The 19,632-nt window shown below is 42.7% G+C and overlaps 1 protein-coding gene across 1 annotated transcript in view; it reads left to right on the top strand.

Moving 5' to 3' along the window:
• Positions 1-9,647: 9,647 nt before the first annotated feature.
• The window catches only part of TRPM6 (transient receptor potential cation channel subfamily M member 6), an 85,762-nt gene continuing 75,777 nt past the window's right edge, over positions 9,648-19,632 (top strand). Inside the window, exons 1-2 of the mRNA XM_050913595.1 lie at positions 9,648-9,829; positions 10,775-10,787. Coding sequence (XP_050769552.1) covers positions 9,648-9,829; positions 10,775-10,787 — 195 coding nt within the window. The remainder of the gene's footprint in view (positions 9,830-10,774; positions 10,788-19,632) is intronic.

Raw genomic sequence — 19,632 nt, 5'->3', positions numbered from 1 at the left:
CAGTCCAAATCAGGAAAGTGAAGAACTACTATGAAAAACAGGCTGCATTTATGACCGTGTCTTGGGTAAGTAAACTGTGGTAGAAAGAAAGAGAAAAAAAGAAAGTGAGGAATGGAAGATAGGTGATGGTGAAGAAGTAGCGTAGCAAATGAGTGCGGGTATAGCTGGCCAGCAGAGCAATGACATGAAGTAATATTTTCAGCATTGGCTCCATCTTCAGCACAGCAACATTTACAACAATTTGAATATGGTGATCAACAGTAAACTTACTATGTTTCTCACTGTTTTGACAGTTACTGCTTGATGTTTTTTCCTGTTTGGCAAGGCCACGAATTTAATGGACATTGTAAAAGTACACGCTTATGTATATGGGTAGTTGGAAAATCCACAGGATCCTTCGTGAGAGTGCAAATGTATGTTTCCAGGTGGCACCAAAGATAATTACTGTCCAGCATTTGGCAGCTAGTTCTGGTTACAGGAGATCCATTGTGGGGAATTCATGTGTATTTTTTGTGAAAGCATCTGATGACAACCGCAATAAGAGATGTTTGACTGCACGGACTCATTGCTTGGTATAGCAAAGCTTACGTTCAAAGAAGCATTTCAAAATAGCTGGTATGCTTGGGCTGGCTTAATTATTTCCATGCCTACAGTTATAACCTTGACTCTCTAGGTGGCAATACACATACACAGTAAACTACAGTGAATCTGGAAAATGTTTTGGGTATGCTTTTATTCTGAACTGCTACTGAAAATTCAAGCAGTGACATCATGAATGTTAATCATTTCCTTACCGTGATACATACATAAAGGCAGATCAAGTGACAAGTTCCTGATTATAAGGTGACACAAGGTCTTCAGCATAATTGGAGTAAAAACGTTTTGTCAAGAATTTTTGGTTCATCTCGTTTCTCTCTCCACTCACCCCACCACCACCAAAAAAAAGCTATCAATTTAACACATGGGAATTTGTTGTCACTACTTCTTAGCACTGTTTCCATTAGTTAGAACTGGAAAGCAAGCTTTATCTGATTGTGTGTTGGATGGAAACCTCGGTCGGTGGCTGAAGGCTACTTGAAATGTATTCGTTAAATATGGGGAAGAAAAAGGTAAGTGCTAATTCATAAGAAACTAACTCATGAAGTAGTGTTTAAATGTTGGTATATAGGTAACAATATATTTGAAATGCATGAGGAAATTTCAAATAGGGTTTTTCAAGTAGTCTTATTAAGAGGTTGCTTATTTAAAATTCCTATTTCAAACTTTTTGTATTAGAGAACTTGATGTTGATGCCGCAAACTGTGTATTTTAATTACTGATATTTCATTTGTAAGTGAACTCTTTCGTTATTAATGTTTTAAATGCTCTTGATCAAAAAAAACAGCATTCATGACTTCTTAAGTCACTTCTAAGGACTTAAAAATCATTGTTCTTTCTTCTCTTAAAGCCATACAGATCATAAATTTTTCACTACTGAAGGAAAAAGTAGTTTTCTTATTACTGATATGTTACCATTCCCAGGGGAAAAAATTGTGAAAGGAGGATGGAGGCAAAGTCAATTTTTGTTTGTAATTTTATTTTGCTTTTAAGAATGACTGTGGTGGATGGTAGTTTTCCTGGTTTTGTTTTGTCTCCTTTTATAATAGTGAATTTTTGAAAGAGGGGATATGGACTGGCTAAACATTACATTTTTTTCCACTTTTCTTATATGAATACCCGGGGTTCATGTTTGGATTGGAATATGATGAAATAAGTGGCTTACCAAGTATGAGGTTGAGAAAAGTAAACAAAAATGTATTGTACTATCTTCAGTGAAGTATAAGCCAGAGGGAAGTTTTTTCAGGCAGAGCTATGAATGGAAATGAGCCACAGCTATTCACTGTTCTCTTGCACAGGTGAATTTTGTAATGTCCTTCATTTGAGCAGTGCACAGTGCTCTTCTGATTAAATTGGAACACACAATAATTAATTCCATTGGATCTACCCTCAGTGTCAAATGTCCTCTCTCTGAAGCCTCATGCTGTATAGTGGATATTTCCTTTTGATGCTTCAACTTGTAGAATATGAAATTTGCTTTCAGTTTATTTTACTTCCTGGCATTTTAAAAAGCTATTTTTGCTTCTGATTGCATAAAAAGCAATTATTATTTAAGAACTACATTGACGTAAAGTCAGCTACCAAAATCCTGTGGTTTCATGATTGTCAGTTGTAAACTGGAATGTTTTTTTATCAAATAACCACAAAATGTTGCATCTGTGTATCCCATAATAGTTAGTTTTTCTACTTTTACCTTTTAGGAATTGGAGAAACCTGTGGTTGAAAAGAGGAAAATCTACTTCAGACAAACCTCTGTATTTCCAAAGGTGTAATGTGCAAATAGAGAGACACCAAAGACAGCTTTTCATTGTCTAAATTGAACCCATAAAAATAATTCTAAAGTATGATTGTGAAATATAGTATGACATGAGAGGGAAAGGTATGGCTAACAAGCAAAAAATGTTTATACTTTGGACATTAATAGTAGTATCAAACCTGGAGCGTAGATATCAAAATGCCTTAATTTCTATGACATGGCAAGGCTTCAGGGAGAAATTATTGGTGATTTTGATGTCCCATATGTATTTTTTTTTCTTGGAGTCCATATATACAATGCACATATGCCCAAAGTGCTTTAAAGATACAGCTTGGTCAGTGGAGTCCCTTTGAGTCAAACAAATAGCTACTGAGAGTGCCTACTTGTTTTTATGCCAGCAAATAGCATAAAAGGTAGAATAGGCTCCCCATTATCTTTCTTTCTCATTCTTTTGAGGTGTGACACAGATTCTGGTACCCGCATATGGTGTGCAGCTTATCTGTGAATATCCTGGATTTGTCAGCGCTAACTACTCCAATCTCAAATCGTTTTGGGATTTCTGTTGTATCTTTGTTTGGGTGGTCTTCAATTCTGGCCTCACAATAATTCCTAATTTATAAAGACCAGTCATTTCAATAATGAATTCAGCAATCAAAACACTCTTACTCAAATTCCTTAGACCCCATTGTATGGCCATTACCCATGTCTATCATTGACTTGAAAGAGTGATAGAAGTGAATTATTAGACTCTCTTTTTCACTAAGGAAAATTAGAAACACTTTGCCTTTTAAAGATATGATTTTGAAGGTCTCTGTATTTCAGTGGTACTGTTTTACTACGGGCTAGAGTAGTGGAATTTGATTTTTTGAGATGTAGTATTCTGACTTACAGGTCTCTAATGCAGTGTACTCATGCTGTAGAAGATTTGTGCTTTCAGGACAGCTCACAGTAGTGAGCAGTAACTCTGTTAGAGTTTACAAGAACAGGTCCTTGTTTTTTTATCTTAAGTCTCAAGTAGTCAAGGAAACAACAGTATTTTTAATGTGTTTTCTTTAAAAAACGAAGGTCTATCTGATCACATATTTAAAAAAAATAATCAGTCACACCACTTTGAGCCAAGGATGCAGCCAAACTCATTTCCTCTCCTAGGCTGGTCAGTTTTTCCTCAGAAAGAAAAAATACATAAGGTGTTTTCATACGAGGTAAGTATTTAAGAGAATGATTTCAGTTGCCAGTACTGATTTCTGTGATGTTAAAAACTACTATTTGAAAACACACTATAGCAATTAGCAAACACATTGGTATAAAAATTATGTAAAGGCTAAGACACTGGGTCATAGCAGAAGAATGTTTTAGAAAGCGATGATTGGTGCAGAGAAGAAATCCAAAATAAACTTCTTAATTTGCTGAATAGAAGTAAGCTTACATTTACTTTGCTTTTTTCTTAGAAATCTAGGTACCTAAAGATGAAACTTAAGCAGCCAGCAGCAAACAGCCAAGTTAATCTGTTTGAAGGTTCATGATACGGTGTATTTCTATCATGTAGTATGTGATAGCTCCTCAAAACGCAGCCTGAAAGCAATAATAATCATAACAGCACCCTGCCTAGCTGGCACTAGCATCTCAGTATTTTTATGTGGGACTTCTGCCTGCAGTTGACTGCCTGCTGCTTTCAGCGGAGAGTGGTCAAAGCGATGCCCTGCAGACCAGATCCAGCTCACTGGGTGAATCCATATGGTCACTTGCCTCGTGCTGTGGCCTTGCCATCAGGCTGTGCCTGTTGGGGAGCCCTTGCCCAAACCCCACAATTGCTAGGACAGCCTGTGAAGCTCAACAGCCAAGTGTTTTGGACTTGCCTGCAGAGCAGTCAGCAATTGTATCCTAAAGGCACACTGTCGCATGAACATGGATGTGCCTTCAGCTGCCCCCAGCCTTTGGAAGCCTGGCCTGGGACAATACTGTTCTCTGTGAATCAGCCTATCTTCTTACACTGGATAATCTGGCGTTGCTTTAAGTCTTCTGCACACGCGTATTCCACTCTCAGAGCGTGTGTGCTCAGTGTACTTGACTGACACCCTAGTAAGTGTCTTCAGGTTTTCCTCTTGCCTCCAGCCATGGGTCACTAAAGGACAGACTTCCTTCTTTGTGAAGCACAGTGGGCCCTGTACATTCATTGCTGTTTAACCCTTAATTTTTAGGTAAATAGTTTTAGGTTAGTTCAAAATAAAGAGGTCATGTGGATAAGGTTCTTTTTTTTCAGTCTCAAGCAGGAAGTTTCTTGTTTGTCTCCTTTCCTCTAAAGCTTGAAGCATTTGCTTTGGCATGTCTTTGAGTGCGAATAGTAACACAAACCTCCATCCTCCCAATTCTACCTTCTGTATAGTCCCTGTGAGAAAGATATATTGTATCTGGTATGAAAAAAGGTGGGAAAGAAAAGAACAGATTTTGAAAATTGTTTTAAAATGAGGATTTGAAATCTCTGGGGTCACATCTGGCGAAAGTCTCCCTGAAGAATCCATATGCCTGTCATTTGACCCAGGCGAGGGAGGTGACAAGTCAGAGTTCACATCTTTTAGGAGTACTCTGAAAGATGACATGTTTGAAAAATCTGTTAACTAGTCTGAGGGATACAAGGAATGACAGAGCAAACTGAAGAGAGGCAGCGTTCCCTGAGACTATTCTACAAAACCCCTAAGACTTCTTATTCTTAGAAGCAGGGATTGTGTTAACGCTCAAGAAAGGCTCCTCAGAAACTTAGGAATTTTTTAAGGCGTTTCTGATTAGCTACACATGCCATCTGAGGAGTCATCTAATACTGAGGTAAGAACAGCAACTGAAGTGGTTATCCTTCGATCCTGCATCTTCCTCGTCTTTGTCTCCATGATTGTTACCCTGCAAAAGTACATTGTGCTTCTCCATCACTATGAAGGGTTTATTCTCAATAGATGGAGACTACTATATCTTAAAGCTACCAAACACACTCCCACACTGAGTCCTTTTAGGCCGCCTTCACTCATTTTCCTACCTCTATTAAGAAAATTGAGTAACAAAGACCAGTGACACCACCTGAAATGTTATTTCTCAATTCCGGACTGTGACATCCTGCCTTAGGAAGCAGTATGCTGGTTTCCATGGGACTATCGCTAGAAGCACAGAAACTATTCATGATTGTAACGAGACTAAACTGTATCATCACATTTTGTTCTTTGGGTCTGCACTGCCTTCAAAGGTATTTACAGAATGCATTTCGGGAGAATTGATGGTTGGATATTTGTGACTGTGATCATCACGCTGACAAAACCTACCCCACTACATTCCTGGCAACTTACAAACTCTAATAAAAACTTTTTAAAAGCCTATCTTTCTCATAGAATAAATGCTGCAGACAGTCCTGTTGACTTTGAATAATTCTTCACGCAAATACAATGTCTGAACTATCTTGAAGGAGTTTGAGCCATGTTCAGATATCAGTAACTACTTCTTGCAACCACTGAATGATCTGATTAAAAAACACCAAAAGAACACATGGCATCCTGGCTGTGTATAATTCAATATTCAAGACTGTCCTCATTCTTGCCTCCTGTTGAAGCACATCTATTGTGTGAACCAGTAGCTGATGGACATTCATATGCCTGCCTGGGTTCTGTCATCTTTAATAAAAAAATCAGTTTATTTGTGGTGAGGGAAGTCATGTTCTCCTTCTTGGAAAAGCATCTGTTGGCAGATCAGTATCTAATATCAGTGTGCAGTGGGCAGCAGGAGGGAAGATTTACTACAATCAGACCTGGAATAATCATTGCATATTCGCATACTGTGAAATAAGCAATAAAGCATGACTTAAGCTCACTCCAGGAGATTGCCTCTACGTACTGGAAGCTGAAGGGGAAGATCAAGGCAGAAGATTCTGTTCTCTTGTAGTCCAGAATCTGCATGTTAAAACAAGACTTAAGTTTTGTGCTATTAATAAAAATAATCTGCCATAGTGCCTTTCCACAGCATACTAAAGCAGTAGCTGAAACAGCCGTCATCTGATGAGTGTGTGTTCAATGTATCTGCTGCCAGCCTTTGGTGTTGGACTAACTTATGAGACTTTATTTATGTTGGAAGATAAAGGTAATAAGCCTAGTGGCAGGCTGATTTGTTGATGGTATGGGACGGGGAGAAATCTAGAAGCAGTCTTTACCAGTTTCATTCCTTGCTTCTCTCTTTGCTGCTTCATCAGTTCTTGAAGATCTGCTAGGGCACTAAGGCAAAGGTAAAAGTTTGTAGATAGTCTTACGAAACTCAGTGTCTTCAGTGTGTTTGGAGATGACGAAACAAAGAAACTGGGAGTTCCCTCTCAAGCAGATTAGTGCATAAGATGTAGATTAGTTTTGGCTTTTTCATTCCAAAATCTGGACACGCCTTTAGTAGATCCTGCCTGATTAAACACGGTTGATGGAAAAAACAGTTTAATATACTTGCTGGATAGGAGGTAAGATCTAACAGAACATAGTGAACAGAGTGGGTATCTGGATGCTTATGCCTTTACAGGCACCCAATGGAAACAACAGAAACAAAGCCATTCCTGTTTTGGTAAAAGTTTCTGTTAAGCGTATTATCCTCCTTTAAGATCGCTTTTTCGTAGGAGATTTTTGGACTTTGAAAACAATGGAAGGTTATGCATGAATTAATGCAGTCATACTTTGACATGTCTGCATTTCACTTAGGACATGAAAAGCAGGTGGTATGATGCATTGTTCCTAATGGGCGTCCAAGAATTGAGCTGGCTGCACTGCTGTTGAAGTGACAGCTTAGGCACTGGGAATATAGGACTTATGAAAAAAGAAGCATAAAGGATGAACAAGCGAGATAGCACTGATCTTAAGGTAAGTCTGTAGAAATAGGATTGATATGCTGCAGTAGGACTGCAGGAGAAAACATCTTAGCAGTTCTGATTTCTGGAGATAACAGGATAAGGAGTACATGATAGTTATGTGGACTTCAAACTACTAAAATGTTTGTTATAAAACACACCACACGCGTTTTCATATCAGTGAAGTCCTGGGGAACTGGATGTGAGAATTTGCAGCTTGAGAATTGGTTTGTATGGCTTTGCAGAGCAGATTTTTAGGTCTTTGTGTTAGATTACAAATGGCAAGTCTTGATTCCAGGGAAGACTGAGAATTTCTCATGTCTGAAAGAAGATGCACAACTTCGAAAGAAATGGCAGAAATTCGGAATTAAGAAATTGCTTGCAGTCAGAGGAATATGTACACCTAGCTATGTCCCAGTCAAAGTCCAGAGCATCTGCATGTGCTGGGATACACGTGTTTCAGGTTTCTTACAGGGTTCAGATTCATACAAAGAGTGGGCCTGGTAACAATGACTGATGTGTCCTATTAAAAGAACATTCATTGATTTCATTTATAAATATTGGTGAAACTAGCAAATTGAGCTGAAAGTTTCTATGCTGACTCAGGATGACTTGTTTGAGAAAATTTAATTGAAAATAATTTAATATCTTAAGAAGTGTACCTAGGAAAAGAATGAACATGCTGTTCATCACCTGCTAAAATTTCTAGCAGTGCATTCTGTTATTGGAAGCTGTAATGCTTTTTTAAGGCCTACTGTGTAAGAAGTGCAATATAAGAAGTCTAAAGACAAAATAGAAGCAGTGTAAGAAGGAGAAACTCATGTTTGGCAGGGGGCTGGAAGCAGTTTTCTTATCCTGCTTGTCTTTGAAAGAATAGTTGATGTGAAACCACTGATAGGTTTAACAGCTAATGTTTCCAAAGGCCCTGAGGCATGCCCCAGGGCTGAGCAGGCTTTTCTGCTCTAATTTTTGGCGCGCTGCTGAGCCTGAGTGCTTGACCTGACAGTGGGAGTATCTTCTCCCTGGTGCTCTCAGAGGCTCTGCTCCCAGGCTCCTGCACTGAGACAGCGAGGTCTGAAGGCAGGGCTCTCCTGTAGGGGAGGAGGAGGAGGAGGGAGAGCTGGACACCATGAGGCAGTAAAATTAGAAACGGAGAGACCAGAAAATCGGAGAAACATCTAGAAAGAGTAAGTGGATGGGAAATACAGATAAAATCCAGAGGCAGGCAGACACTGGAGCTCACAGTCAATACAGTGGCACAACTGAAACCAACAGAATAAAAGAAACAGTAGCCAAAAAGTGGATGAGAGGGCAGGGCAGAGAAACCAAAGAACTCGAGGCTGGGATTGATTATAGAAAGAGGCTAAGTTTGGGACAAAAGAAAACAGAGATTGAAAGAAAAGTGAGGTTTGAGACACAAGTTGGAGGAAATACAGAAGACTGGAAACAAAATTAAACTCAGAATAAAGGGAGAATGGCGTATGCCCGCTGTGTTAGTCCACACTAGGTACAACCGGCTATAATTGCTGCAGGTGCTTGTTTTGGTCAGCTGGCTGTGGTCCTCAGCACATTCAAGGGCTCCAACCCTGCAGGAGACAGTGATAACTGCTGAAGGAGTTGAGCTGTTGAGGTTCCTCCTTTGAGTTTTCTTTGTCAGTGTGCAAAGAGTGATACAAAAGGTATGTGAAGAAGAACAGGAAGATCAAGAACCTGAGTATTCAAAAGTTCGGGTTTCTATCCAAATTTCATCACTTCATGAAGATTTTACTTACTACACTGGTCACATGCTGTTTTTCTTGTCCACTGGTTGAGTTGTTCATTGTCATGAGCTGTAATACAGTTACTGTTTCTTTTTCACCTTTTGCTTTTCAATAATGTGTTGATTACGTATGATTCAAGTCTTCGTAATTCAAGAGAGAATTGTTGGTTTCCTCTTGGACCCTCCCGTTAGGTTTATCATCGAGTGCTGTAACCTTAGCTTACACCACGGATTTATTTTCACAACATGCTAAAAAATGACCGGGGAAAAAACTCAGGCTTTAGAGGGGGAGCTGAGATGCAGACAAACTCGAGCCAAAAACCGTATGCTGAGTTTGGGATACGTGTGATCCGGTTTCTCGACATGATGAAGAACGTGGCAGGGTCGAAGCAAAGCGCCGCTGGGCCCGGTGGGGAGGGTGTCCGCGGAGGGCTGCGGAGCGGGCGCTCAGCCCGGCATTCGGGGCTCCCCGGCAGAGCGGCAGCGAAGGCAGAGCCGGTACTCGGCCGTCCCACATGGGACAACCTCGCCTGCTACCTTCCGATATTGGGGAGAAAAACAACCGAGCCAATAACTCGCTAAAAAGCTGGGGGTAAAGGACGGCGCCCCGGGAGGCGCCGCGCCCCGCGGAGGCGCCGCCCGCCCGCCCCGCCGCCGCGGGACAAGGATCGCCGGCCGGCATGGCGGCGTGGCGGGACCTGCTCTTCTCGCAGCTGGGCTCCGTCTGCCGCGGCGGCCGGGACTGGCGGGGGAGCGGCTGGCGGCACCCGCCCCGCGAACGCTGCGCGGCGGCGGAGGACCGACGACCGCGGCCCCCCCGCGCCGACCCCGCCGGGGCGGCCGCGAACCCGCGGCGCCGCAGGTGAGGGCGGTACAGGCGGGGACGGGACGCGGCCGGTGGCGCCGCCGGGGGCCTCGCTGCTCTCCGCTGCGGGACGGGCTGCGAAATCCCCCGCTGCGGGCGGCTGCTGGAGGAGCGGCAGTGGTTAGGGCTGATCCTCCTCGTCCTCACGCAGGCCAAAGTCCCCTCGGCCCGGGAGAGAGGGAGGCATCTCCCTGCGGAGTGGGTGATGGGGCGGCGGGCTCACCGGAGCACGGCATCGAGCGGAAGCTCTTCTTTTTCCAGGGGCGTACATGGCACCCGCCGTGTCACGGGTGGCATTTGAGCACATCGGTAAATGGCATCAGACTTCATCTGAAAGTCCAGGCGACCTGGGGAGAGAACAGATCTGTTGGACTGATGGCAAAGAGAAAACCTCAGGCTACAGGGAGCTGTTTTGCCAATGATTTGATGTTCTGGTGTCGGTGCTGATTACCCCCTTGTGCTTCTGCAGATGTGGACTTGAGTGATTTTATACACACGCATCTGCTTGTATTCTAGTAGCCATGAAAGGCTTCCAGCTAAAACCCATTTTTTAATGAAGAATACACTCTGAAGTTGTGAAATCAGTTTACAGACTTTTCTTTGATAAGTTTATATTATACCATAACAACCTTGTTTAAAGTAGTAACAGGCTTATATAGTACTATTAAAAAACATGATAAGCAGCAAATAGACTAGGTTATGTTTGAACCTAAGTTTCCTTAATCGTTTTATGGCTTGATAAAGGACAAATGCTGAAGCTTTCTTGGCTGTTACAAGGTCAGGGGCACAGAAATTACCCAATAGTGAATGTCCTGAAGTATGTTGTCCCTGGAAGTAACCAGTATCAGGAAGAAAACGTAAGAATTGTACAGAACTGTACCAGAGAAAGACATTTCTCTTTGAGCTCCACCTTCACTTTTTTTTTTTTTTTAAATGTTGTAGGGACAGAGAGCAGGTAAGATAACTGTTACCTCTTTCTCCCCCCCCCCCATTTGTGACCACCTAAATGGAAGGCAAAAAGTCATGTAGTAGTTTTAAAAGAGCAGAAGGTAGGAGAGTTTAAAGTTTCTACAGCTCGTAAAGGAAAATGAAGTCTCAGTAAACATGTCTGTCCATGCGTGCACGCAATTGTGCAGTGCACACAGTACTCCACTCTGGGCTGCAGCTAACGTTTTCAAAAACATCTAAATGATTTATGTGCCTAGGTCCCAGTTTTCAAAAGTGTTGTTGGCACATAAGAGCATAGGTCCCTCTGGGACCAGTGAAATTTTGTGTACATTGCGGCTGCTTTGTAGAGAACCTCAGGGGCCAGGCAGCAGCAGCATGTCACTCCTCTGTCATCCCAAGGACTTCTTGTTTGCCTCTGTGTAACCACAGTGGGAGGTGCCCAGAGAGAATAGAAAACAGATTTTAATGGCCATGGGGCCAGAATTGTCCTCGATTTACAGTATTGTCTTTAAAGTGGGGTTGTGGTACACGACAGTGTGTCAGGGGAAGGCTGCAGCAGTTAGAAGAGAAGGTCAGTCCCTTCACGTTGCTATCAGCACAACTCTGAACATGACTGGTGTTACAAATAGGGTGGCACAGACCATGCTGGACTGCTGTATCCCATCTACAGTGTCCCTCAGCATGGATCTAATCTGGTTACATATGCTGAAGCTGAACAGAACCTTCCTAGGAGGAAAATCTATGTGAACTATGTGCAATACTCTTCCTACTTCTTTTCCTAAATAAGTCACTCTTTCATCTTGCCTTTTCATGGCTCAGTTAATCCTAAATTTATTTTTCACTCAGTAGCACCATGTCAGATGAAGAGGTAAGTCCCCCAACATGAGTCCCCCGACATGAGTCCCCCGACATGTGTCCCCCAACATGCTGATCGGGTGCTATCCGGGGAGGTGGTAGGTCCAAGCTGGGTAATCCAATTTTTTGAGAATTGCACTAATGAGTTGAGACTCTTCAGGCACTCTGCAGCACAACGGGAAGCTGAGGTGGCCATGATTTAGCAAGTTTTGATCTTCCCTCGGTGGTGTTTTCAGACTGGGTCTATCAACTGTTGCGTAAAGCTTCCCTGATTCTTGTAATACGTAAACATATTTCTTTGTAACATGCATACTAGGTGAACCCTTGTGATTCACTCTGTATGCTTTGAATTACTGGTTCTTTTGCTTTACGTTCTCATCTCTAACATTTTATCTCAGTTTTTGAGAGCTGGTCGCACCTTCTCCTGACAGTCCGGAAAGAAAAGATGCCCCTTTGAGGGGCCATAGCGGTAAGTAAAATGCTTAAGCCTCAAGAAAGGCAGGATTTGTTGAGCACTTGTCTCCATCCTTTCCTTGAGGCTGGGGTTGCTTTGCATCTCTGCTGTAGTGCAGTTGCTGGTATGCGCTGTTTTGAGTTGTCCAGTTCCCTCTGTCCATTGTACGGGAACAGAAGGAGGCATCTAAAAACAGTTTCTGGGTTTCTTGCTGTTCTTTTCGCCAGGACAGAAGCTGGGTGCTGCCATGCTGCACGTTGATAAATGCAAGTCAGAAAAAGGGGTTTTTAAAACCCGTTGGCGATGTGACATCTTGTTGTCACTGTTTCCGAATCAAATGTCCTTGTGTTTCTAATGAAATGGGTGCTTCTGTTTATTCCTAATTGTTAAGTCTCAGTGATGAGAATTGAGTTCATCCCTCTTCAGTGTTGTCAGTAATGATGAAACTCTGCACAGGAACTGTGATGGGCCAGACGCTCGCCTCCCAGCCTTCTGTGGTTTCAGGTGTAATGGTCTGGAACTTCGTAAACAGCCATGGCTGCACCTTGGTGCCAGCCCCGCGGTGTCAAAAAATAACATGTTTTCATTATAAAAGTGGTTTCCTAGCTGCCATGTAGCGCTAGGGATTACACAGAGGTGATGAGGGACTCGGTCACATCCGTAAAGTGTTGGTAGTCTGTTGTGACAGTGGTGTCAGTCGGGTTAGGCTGCATTGCTAAGGTCGGACTGCAGATAAATTTTTACCAGCCTGACTGGGGTGGGACGATCCCAGGTTTGATTACAGTCCTACGGCTATAAATTACTGCATTTGTTTACATTATATTGGCGCAATTTAGCCCCCAAAGAGGGGTAGAGGAGCTTCTACTAGTACATCCCAAGTGCTTATGAAATATATCTGTCCCTCTGCCCGCCAGTTTACCACAGCATTTTGGAAAGGCTGAGTGGCAGTGCCATGCAACCTCAGCCCTCTCGTGAGGTCTCACCCCATCCATGCTCCTTCAGCACCCTCCTTTCCCCTACCCTGGCCCTTCCCTTACCCCTTGTGCCAGCGCAGCTCACGAGACCATCCGAACACAGATGCAGCTGGGCAGCTTGGGTGAGCAGGGAGTGCTCCTGGGAGACTGGGTGGCCTTTGGGGCTGCCACCTGGGGGAGAGGAGTTGGCAGCAGGATGGAGCAGAGACCTTTTAGGATGCAAGGGAGTGTGCCTGGGAGCGCAGCCTGGTGTGGTGGGGGCCAGGAGTTGCAGCCTGGCTCGATGCCGGGAGGGCAATGGCGATGGCTGCCAGGTCATCCTGTGCAGCCCAGCGCAAACACCAGCTGGAGCTGCTCCTCGCTGTCTGGCCCTGGGAAAACCCAAGCCTTTTGGGGGTCCCTTTGGCTGCTATTGCAACCCCCAGTGCAACAAACGAGGTGATAAGGCTGGCGTCGCAGAATGTGTCTTGGCACACGAGGTGGAAGGCGCGGAAAGACCCGGTGGAGAGCCCAAGGGTGTGTTCAGATGGCCTCTGTGGCAAAGGGGCAGGAGCACGTTTCCATCTCCGCAGTCCCTGGCGGCTGCTCCCAGGCTGTGGCTGGCTCTTCCTCCAGCTGGGTCGAGGAGGCTGTTTGTGGGTCTGCGGCGTTCGGTGGGGTAACGGTCTGACTTACATTTAAAAGCAAGACAGCACCACAAAGGAAAGCTTTTTTTTTTTTGCAGGGTGGTGGTTTGGGCAGAGCCGAGGAGAGTAGTGAGCTGCTGCCAGGCGGGAGATGCAGAGGTGGGACCATACCTTCACTCTCCTCAGAAGTCATCCGAGCTGTGCTCCCTCTCTCTTTGGAAGATAGGATTTTAGTCCTGTGACAGTCTGCCTGTCTTGTAGGGTGTGAGAGAGCTGCTGTACGCAGCTGTAAAGCCCGTGAAAATTTTATTACTGTGTGAGACAAGCAATGGAGCAAAAAGAGCAATGCTGACAGGAGTGACAGGGAACAGTCAGTCATGTGGCTCCAGAGGTGAGCTGTGTGCGTTGCTCACATCCTTTAAACTTCATAGTATTGCAGTTTAATATTGATTGCTATCAAGTTGTGACTTACTAGGGCCCTTCATACTTCCTCCAGCTGAATTTTGCAAACTGGATTTGTTTTCCACGTTAGATACTTCAGATATATCCTGTCTTCAGAGAGTCACCTCTCTAGTCAATATTAATCCCTGTGTTGTGAAAATATAAAATAAACAAAAGAAAGCTCTGAAATTTACCAGCAGGTAATTTTCTTCTCTTCCTCCTTCTGGTTTAAACTGGGAAGAGCTTTGTGCTGTGTAGTTTTGAATCCTTTGATGGAGGAATGCCTTTGTAACAGCAGTGGGTGGTTGACCTCTGTGATAGCTCAGTGCCAGGTAGGTGAGACCCAATTTCAAAAATAGCAAGTTGATTAGCTCTTTGCTAACATCAAGTGCTGAACAAAGCAGCAGCACTGGCTTCCATTGATCCCAAAGTGGAAATCTGAGCAAGACTTGAAGCATTGTATTGACCCTCTGAATAATACACCTGAAGCATCATTTTCTTATGGCTGCCTGGATTTTCGCTTCTCTAAAATGACTTGCAACAAGATCATTTCAAAGGGGACATGTAACTTGCCTTGAATTTGTGGGATTTTCTGATTATATTGCAGTAGTTAATAAAAGACCAAATGCTTGATTTTCTTTGGGGTATGAGTGGTACTACTGACTTCGAAAATATTGTCAGTGAGACAGGCAGGAGTGTTCATTAAGGAAACCCTGCAACTTCTGTCTTCAAAAGAGACACAATAAAATAGAGCCATTCTTCTATTTAAGGATTGATAATAATTTGCAAATATAGTTTGGATTAATTTGCTATTTCTTGCTCTATTACTGGTGCCTGCTCTTGTTTGCCACAAGTTTTGTGTGTCTTTTATAATTTATTCTGCAATTTGGACTGTTTTCCATCAATTAAAATCTTTAGAAGATGTCTTTTTGTATCTTTATGTATGACTAACTTGTTCAATAATCCACATTTTATGCTGATCATTGGATTGGCTCTATAAGAGGAGATGATATACAGTATTATATTGTATTTTAATGCTGGCAATGTGAGACAACTGTCAGCTTTTAGCAAGGTAGCTGCCGTCAGCTTTAAACACAGATTATTTCATTGCCTGTATGGGCCACAGTTATGAAACAGCCAGATTCAAACTTTCTCAACAATTGCCGTGTTTCTAGAGCAGGGGGTTTTGGAGTGGCCTATTTTAGGGAGAAGGCCGAATTATGTTTTGTGTCATGGAGACTTTTTGTCATTTCCAGTTGGGGAATGGACCAGGAAACCTGTTTTTAAGTAATTTGCAGATGTCTAATGCCAATATAGGATTTTTAGCAATGTTTTTGGGGCCTGTTTCAAGGATAGGGCTGAGGAAAATAAATTGTGATTTGAGATTTCTCATGTTTAGCTCATTTGCAAAAACCTGGGCTGTTGGCAGAAATGTTGAGGTGAGGGCCTCTGTGGCCTTCCCCCTCTAGTCCAGTGCCATGGGCTGTGCAGACGGACAGGAGAGTCTGCTCGGACCCTCCAGCTGCAAACCAGGGGTCCCTCCATGAGTACCTGCACCCTGAGCTGGGTGTGCTCTTGGGGCAGTGCTCTTTGATGTGTTTTTCCAAAACACTGCATGTTCAGGGATAGCAGAAAGGCTTAATTCATTAGTTAATAAACTTGTAAAAAGTAATAAATTAATTAAAGGCCTAGTGCTTCAGACTGGGCTAAGCTTTCTGTCAGTTGGCGAGCTCGGTGCTCCAGGGGTCAAGCCGGACCTTCTTTGACAAGGAGAGAATTTTGTATTTAGTATTTCCAGCGTTGTGTTGTCATGACCCCACTGCTATTTGCATTCAGAAATATTCCTCCAATTGTCTTGCATGGTCTACTCTGAGATCAGAAGCAACAAGTTGGAAAGCCCATTAAAGTCAAGGGTTTTTCTTTTATTGTCTAAGTTTGGGATCAAAGTATTGGAAACATTTTTAGGAGCCTTTGATGTAAGACCCCAATCCAGAAAAGCACTTAGGCGTACATACGTAGCTGTTAAGTGCAGTTGATTAAATGTGAAAGAAAATGCCATAGCATGCTGTTGGTTGAAGACTGAATTTATATATTTCTGAGAAGCTGACACGCTCCATTTGTGCTAAGGAAAATAATCTAAAATCTCTCTTCAGTATGACTGAAGATTTTTAACAAGTTCTGTTATACCTCTCTGAGTTGGGTCTGCATTTACCCTGCTAGCATATGTGACTTCTGCTAGTGTAGGTAGTGTATCTGGGAAGATCTGAGGATATGTTTACAGTGGATGTGTTTGAGTTAATTACTAGGAAATAATCACAGAAATTCTGCTGTGACCTGAAATGATACGTTATCTTTAAAAGGGGAAAATAGAAGAACTTTTCAGTGCTATGGAATCTGCACTCTGCCTGCAAAGGCAGTTTGGGATAACTGTTTTATAATTGGGCATGGTGAACTGTTGAACAACAGTGGAAGCATTCAAGTGAAATTATTTGCACAATATTTTTGTAAATCTTTTTGAAATGTAGTGATGAAAATTTTCTTGCAAACTCAATTACTTATAATGCAGTATTTCCACAGATGTGGAGAGTCCTGAACACTTGGGCAAAGGAGTAGGTAAGAAAGATTGGAAAAGCAAAAGATGCTAGTTAGTAACAGATGTACTGATGTACTGTCGTGATGGAGGTGAGGGGAACCACAGCACGTCTGTGTTACAAAGCCAGGCTGTTGTCCTCTGACAGGGTACCCTGAACACAAGGAAATTCTAGAAGACCTGAGAGTTTGTTGAAAACCTCACATTGCGTTCGTATTTTATTGCACATGACCCTGGAGTTTTACAATGCACTTCTACCCTACGTGGATCCAAAGTGGTGTTCTTTGTTACCATCAGTTGTTATATTACTTCATACCATAAGCACGCACGTAGTGGATGCTGAACCGGAAAGTTCCTGCCCTGAAAAGCTTATGCAAGACAGCCTGTTAAGTTGGAAATCTCTTTAGTGCTGGCCATAATTTACCAGTTGCCATGGGATGCAGAAATACTGCTGAAGTCCTGTTTTTTACTTAAGAATTATTATGCATAAAATGATGATACCTGCAAGTCCACCTTAGCTTTTATAGCTTAGGAAGAGTTTCCAGGGGTAAAGGTTCAAGAGATGCCGATGTCTTTATAGGCTGAGCTCTTGTGAAATAGTCTTGAGTGTTAGCTTACAAGAACTCTGGCTGCATTTCAGGTATCTAATGTTCTTGCCAGTGACTTGCTCTATGTGTAGTTAATTTTTAAAAGAGTTTGAGATATTTCAGGACACTGTGCTGAACACAGAGGCTAGATTCTTGCAGTGGCTGTAATAAGGGGAAGTTCTTCTTTCCCTCCTGTTGTTGTGTATTTGAATAAGGGTTGGTCACACGCTGCACTACACTGACTTCTCACAGGTATGCTTTCACCTGAAAATGGTGTCTGCCTCCTTCCCAGGCACTGAAAATCAGTTTTGGATCTTCCGGGTGTTTCTAATTCTTGCCATCAACAGTAAAGGTTCTTTACAGGTACTGTATAAGTATACTGGAGTCCTGAGGCAAATATATTAGGCCCAGGATTATCTGTTGCTATTTAATGAGTATTTGCTTTTGTCTCATCATTCTGAGGGTAACAAATAATTTCTTAGCTGGAAAAAGAGTGAAATGATGCATAACTACTTTTTTTTGCTAAGATTCTGCCAAACCTGCTCAGCAATGCAAAAATATGGGCTCTAATAGTTAAGATCTTTAGGAAAACCCAAATTCTTGAGAAGTGACATAGAAAAGTGGTTTTGTGTAGTGTACTCACTACACACACAGTGTGTGCAGAGCTGAGGTGTGGTGCTTGGCAGCACTTTTCAGCTCTTGAAGTAGTGTTTTGGCTAAGACACAAGATAGAAATTATTGCTCTCTGTTATCAGTACAAATTTGTTGCAGTTTCAGTAAGCGACTTATAACTTGATTGTTCTGGCTAGTTTCCAGCACAAGTGTACTTTGCCTAAATGAACTAACCTGTTACTTAAACTGGCTAGTCATTATATATTTCTTATTATCTGCCCCTGTCTGGATCTATGATGTGTCATTAAAGGCAGTCCAATAAATGCTTATTTTTATTCAATAATGGATGAAATTATTCTGACACAGAGATGTGTCCCTTTTATTTTCCTTTTGCAGGGAATTGAACAATGTCCGGAACAGCATGCAGTTTCGTTAGAAAATGTGTGTATCTGTGCCTTTCACCCCAAAGGGGACATAAGTAGAGCTAATGGTACTAAAAATTTGTTGTTTAGTATTGGCAGCGTAACCTAGTTTTCCTGAGTTTGGTACTCAACCAATGAACAGTGCTCATTGTCTGGTCTTGAAGGGGCTGAATGTTTCTTGCAGATCTTGGTTTAGTAAAGCTAATTCCAGAGCAGGACAAATGCACATTAGCCCCTACTTATCAGTGTTTAATTGGTGCAGTGCATCTAAAGGCTTTGACTCTGGCAAGTCCTTTACGAGGGGGTGGGGTGGGCTGGGGCAGAAGAAAGCAGCAGCAAAAGTCGAAGCATTCACCTATTTGCGCTGGATGGGTGGATGGCGAAATCAGTGTGGGCACCAGTACAGCAGGTGATCGCAGGGCTACGTTGCCCTGTCCTCTGGTGAGCCAAGCGCTGCGTCCCTGATCGGTGACCCTGGCAGGACAGTGGCACAGTCACTCGCCTCGCTGATGGCACCCCCGGATTTTGGAGGACAGGTTACCTCTGTGCTAGGCTGGGTTTTTAGGTTTTGTCTGCTCTCACTCCCTGTCAGCAAGGATTTGAAAGAAATGAGTGGCGCGGGTGTTTCTCTCAGTTTTATGCTCTGATCTCTTTCTTTACTTCTGGAAACCTTAATTTTTGCACATTACTTATGTTTAACCAAATTTGACCTGACAGCGTCCCTTTAATACCATATTATGCAAGGATCTCAGACATTGAAGATATTGGAGAAGTGATTAAAAGCAATTTTCTAAAAACTACTCATGTGCCTTAAATTTCAGAGCCAAACTCTTGCCACTCCATTGACTAAATCAGTCTAGAAATCTCCAAAGCCTCTTCTGTGGCAGGGAAGTATAAGCAGCAATCCTAATCCTCAGGCTGGCGAGAAATGAGAAGGCAAAACTCCCAAACAAAGGTCTCAGGACTTTCTGGAAGGAAAATTGCAATATAAACTTGGCTTCAGGTCTTCTGTATATCAGAACAGAAATTTGCCAGTCAGAAGGAACATGTAGGTGTGTTTTTGTCTCCTTTAGGGTTTGGTGGTAGAAAGGATACAGGTTGGCGCTGGCTGAGGTGTATGTACCTCACTGTAGTGATGGGAGAAGTTTTAATTTGTTGTGGAAGTTTAATTAAATGACGACAGGTTTGAAATGTTAGCCAGAGTTTTATGAAAGGACATATACATGTTACAGAGGTCTTTTACAAAGCTAGGGACCAAGAGCAAACAAACAGCAGTTCAGAAGTCTCTTCA

The sequence above is a fragment of the Gymnogyps californianus genome, chromosome Z, assembly GCF_018139145.2.
Source record: "Gymnogyps californianus isolate 813 chromosome Z, ASM1813914v2, whole genome shotgun sequence".
Taxonomy (NCBI): domain Eukaryota; kingdom Metazoa; phylum Chordata; class Aves; order Accipitriformes; family Cathartidae; genus Gymnogyps; species Gymnogyps californianus.
The sequence above is the reverse complement of the archived record's forward strand: the minus strand, read 5'-3'. Positions and strand labels throughout refer to the sequence as shown.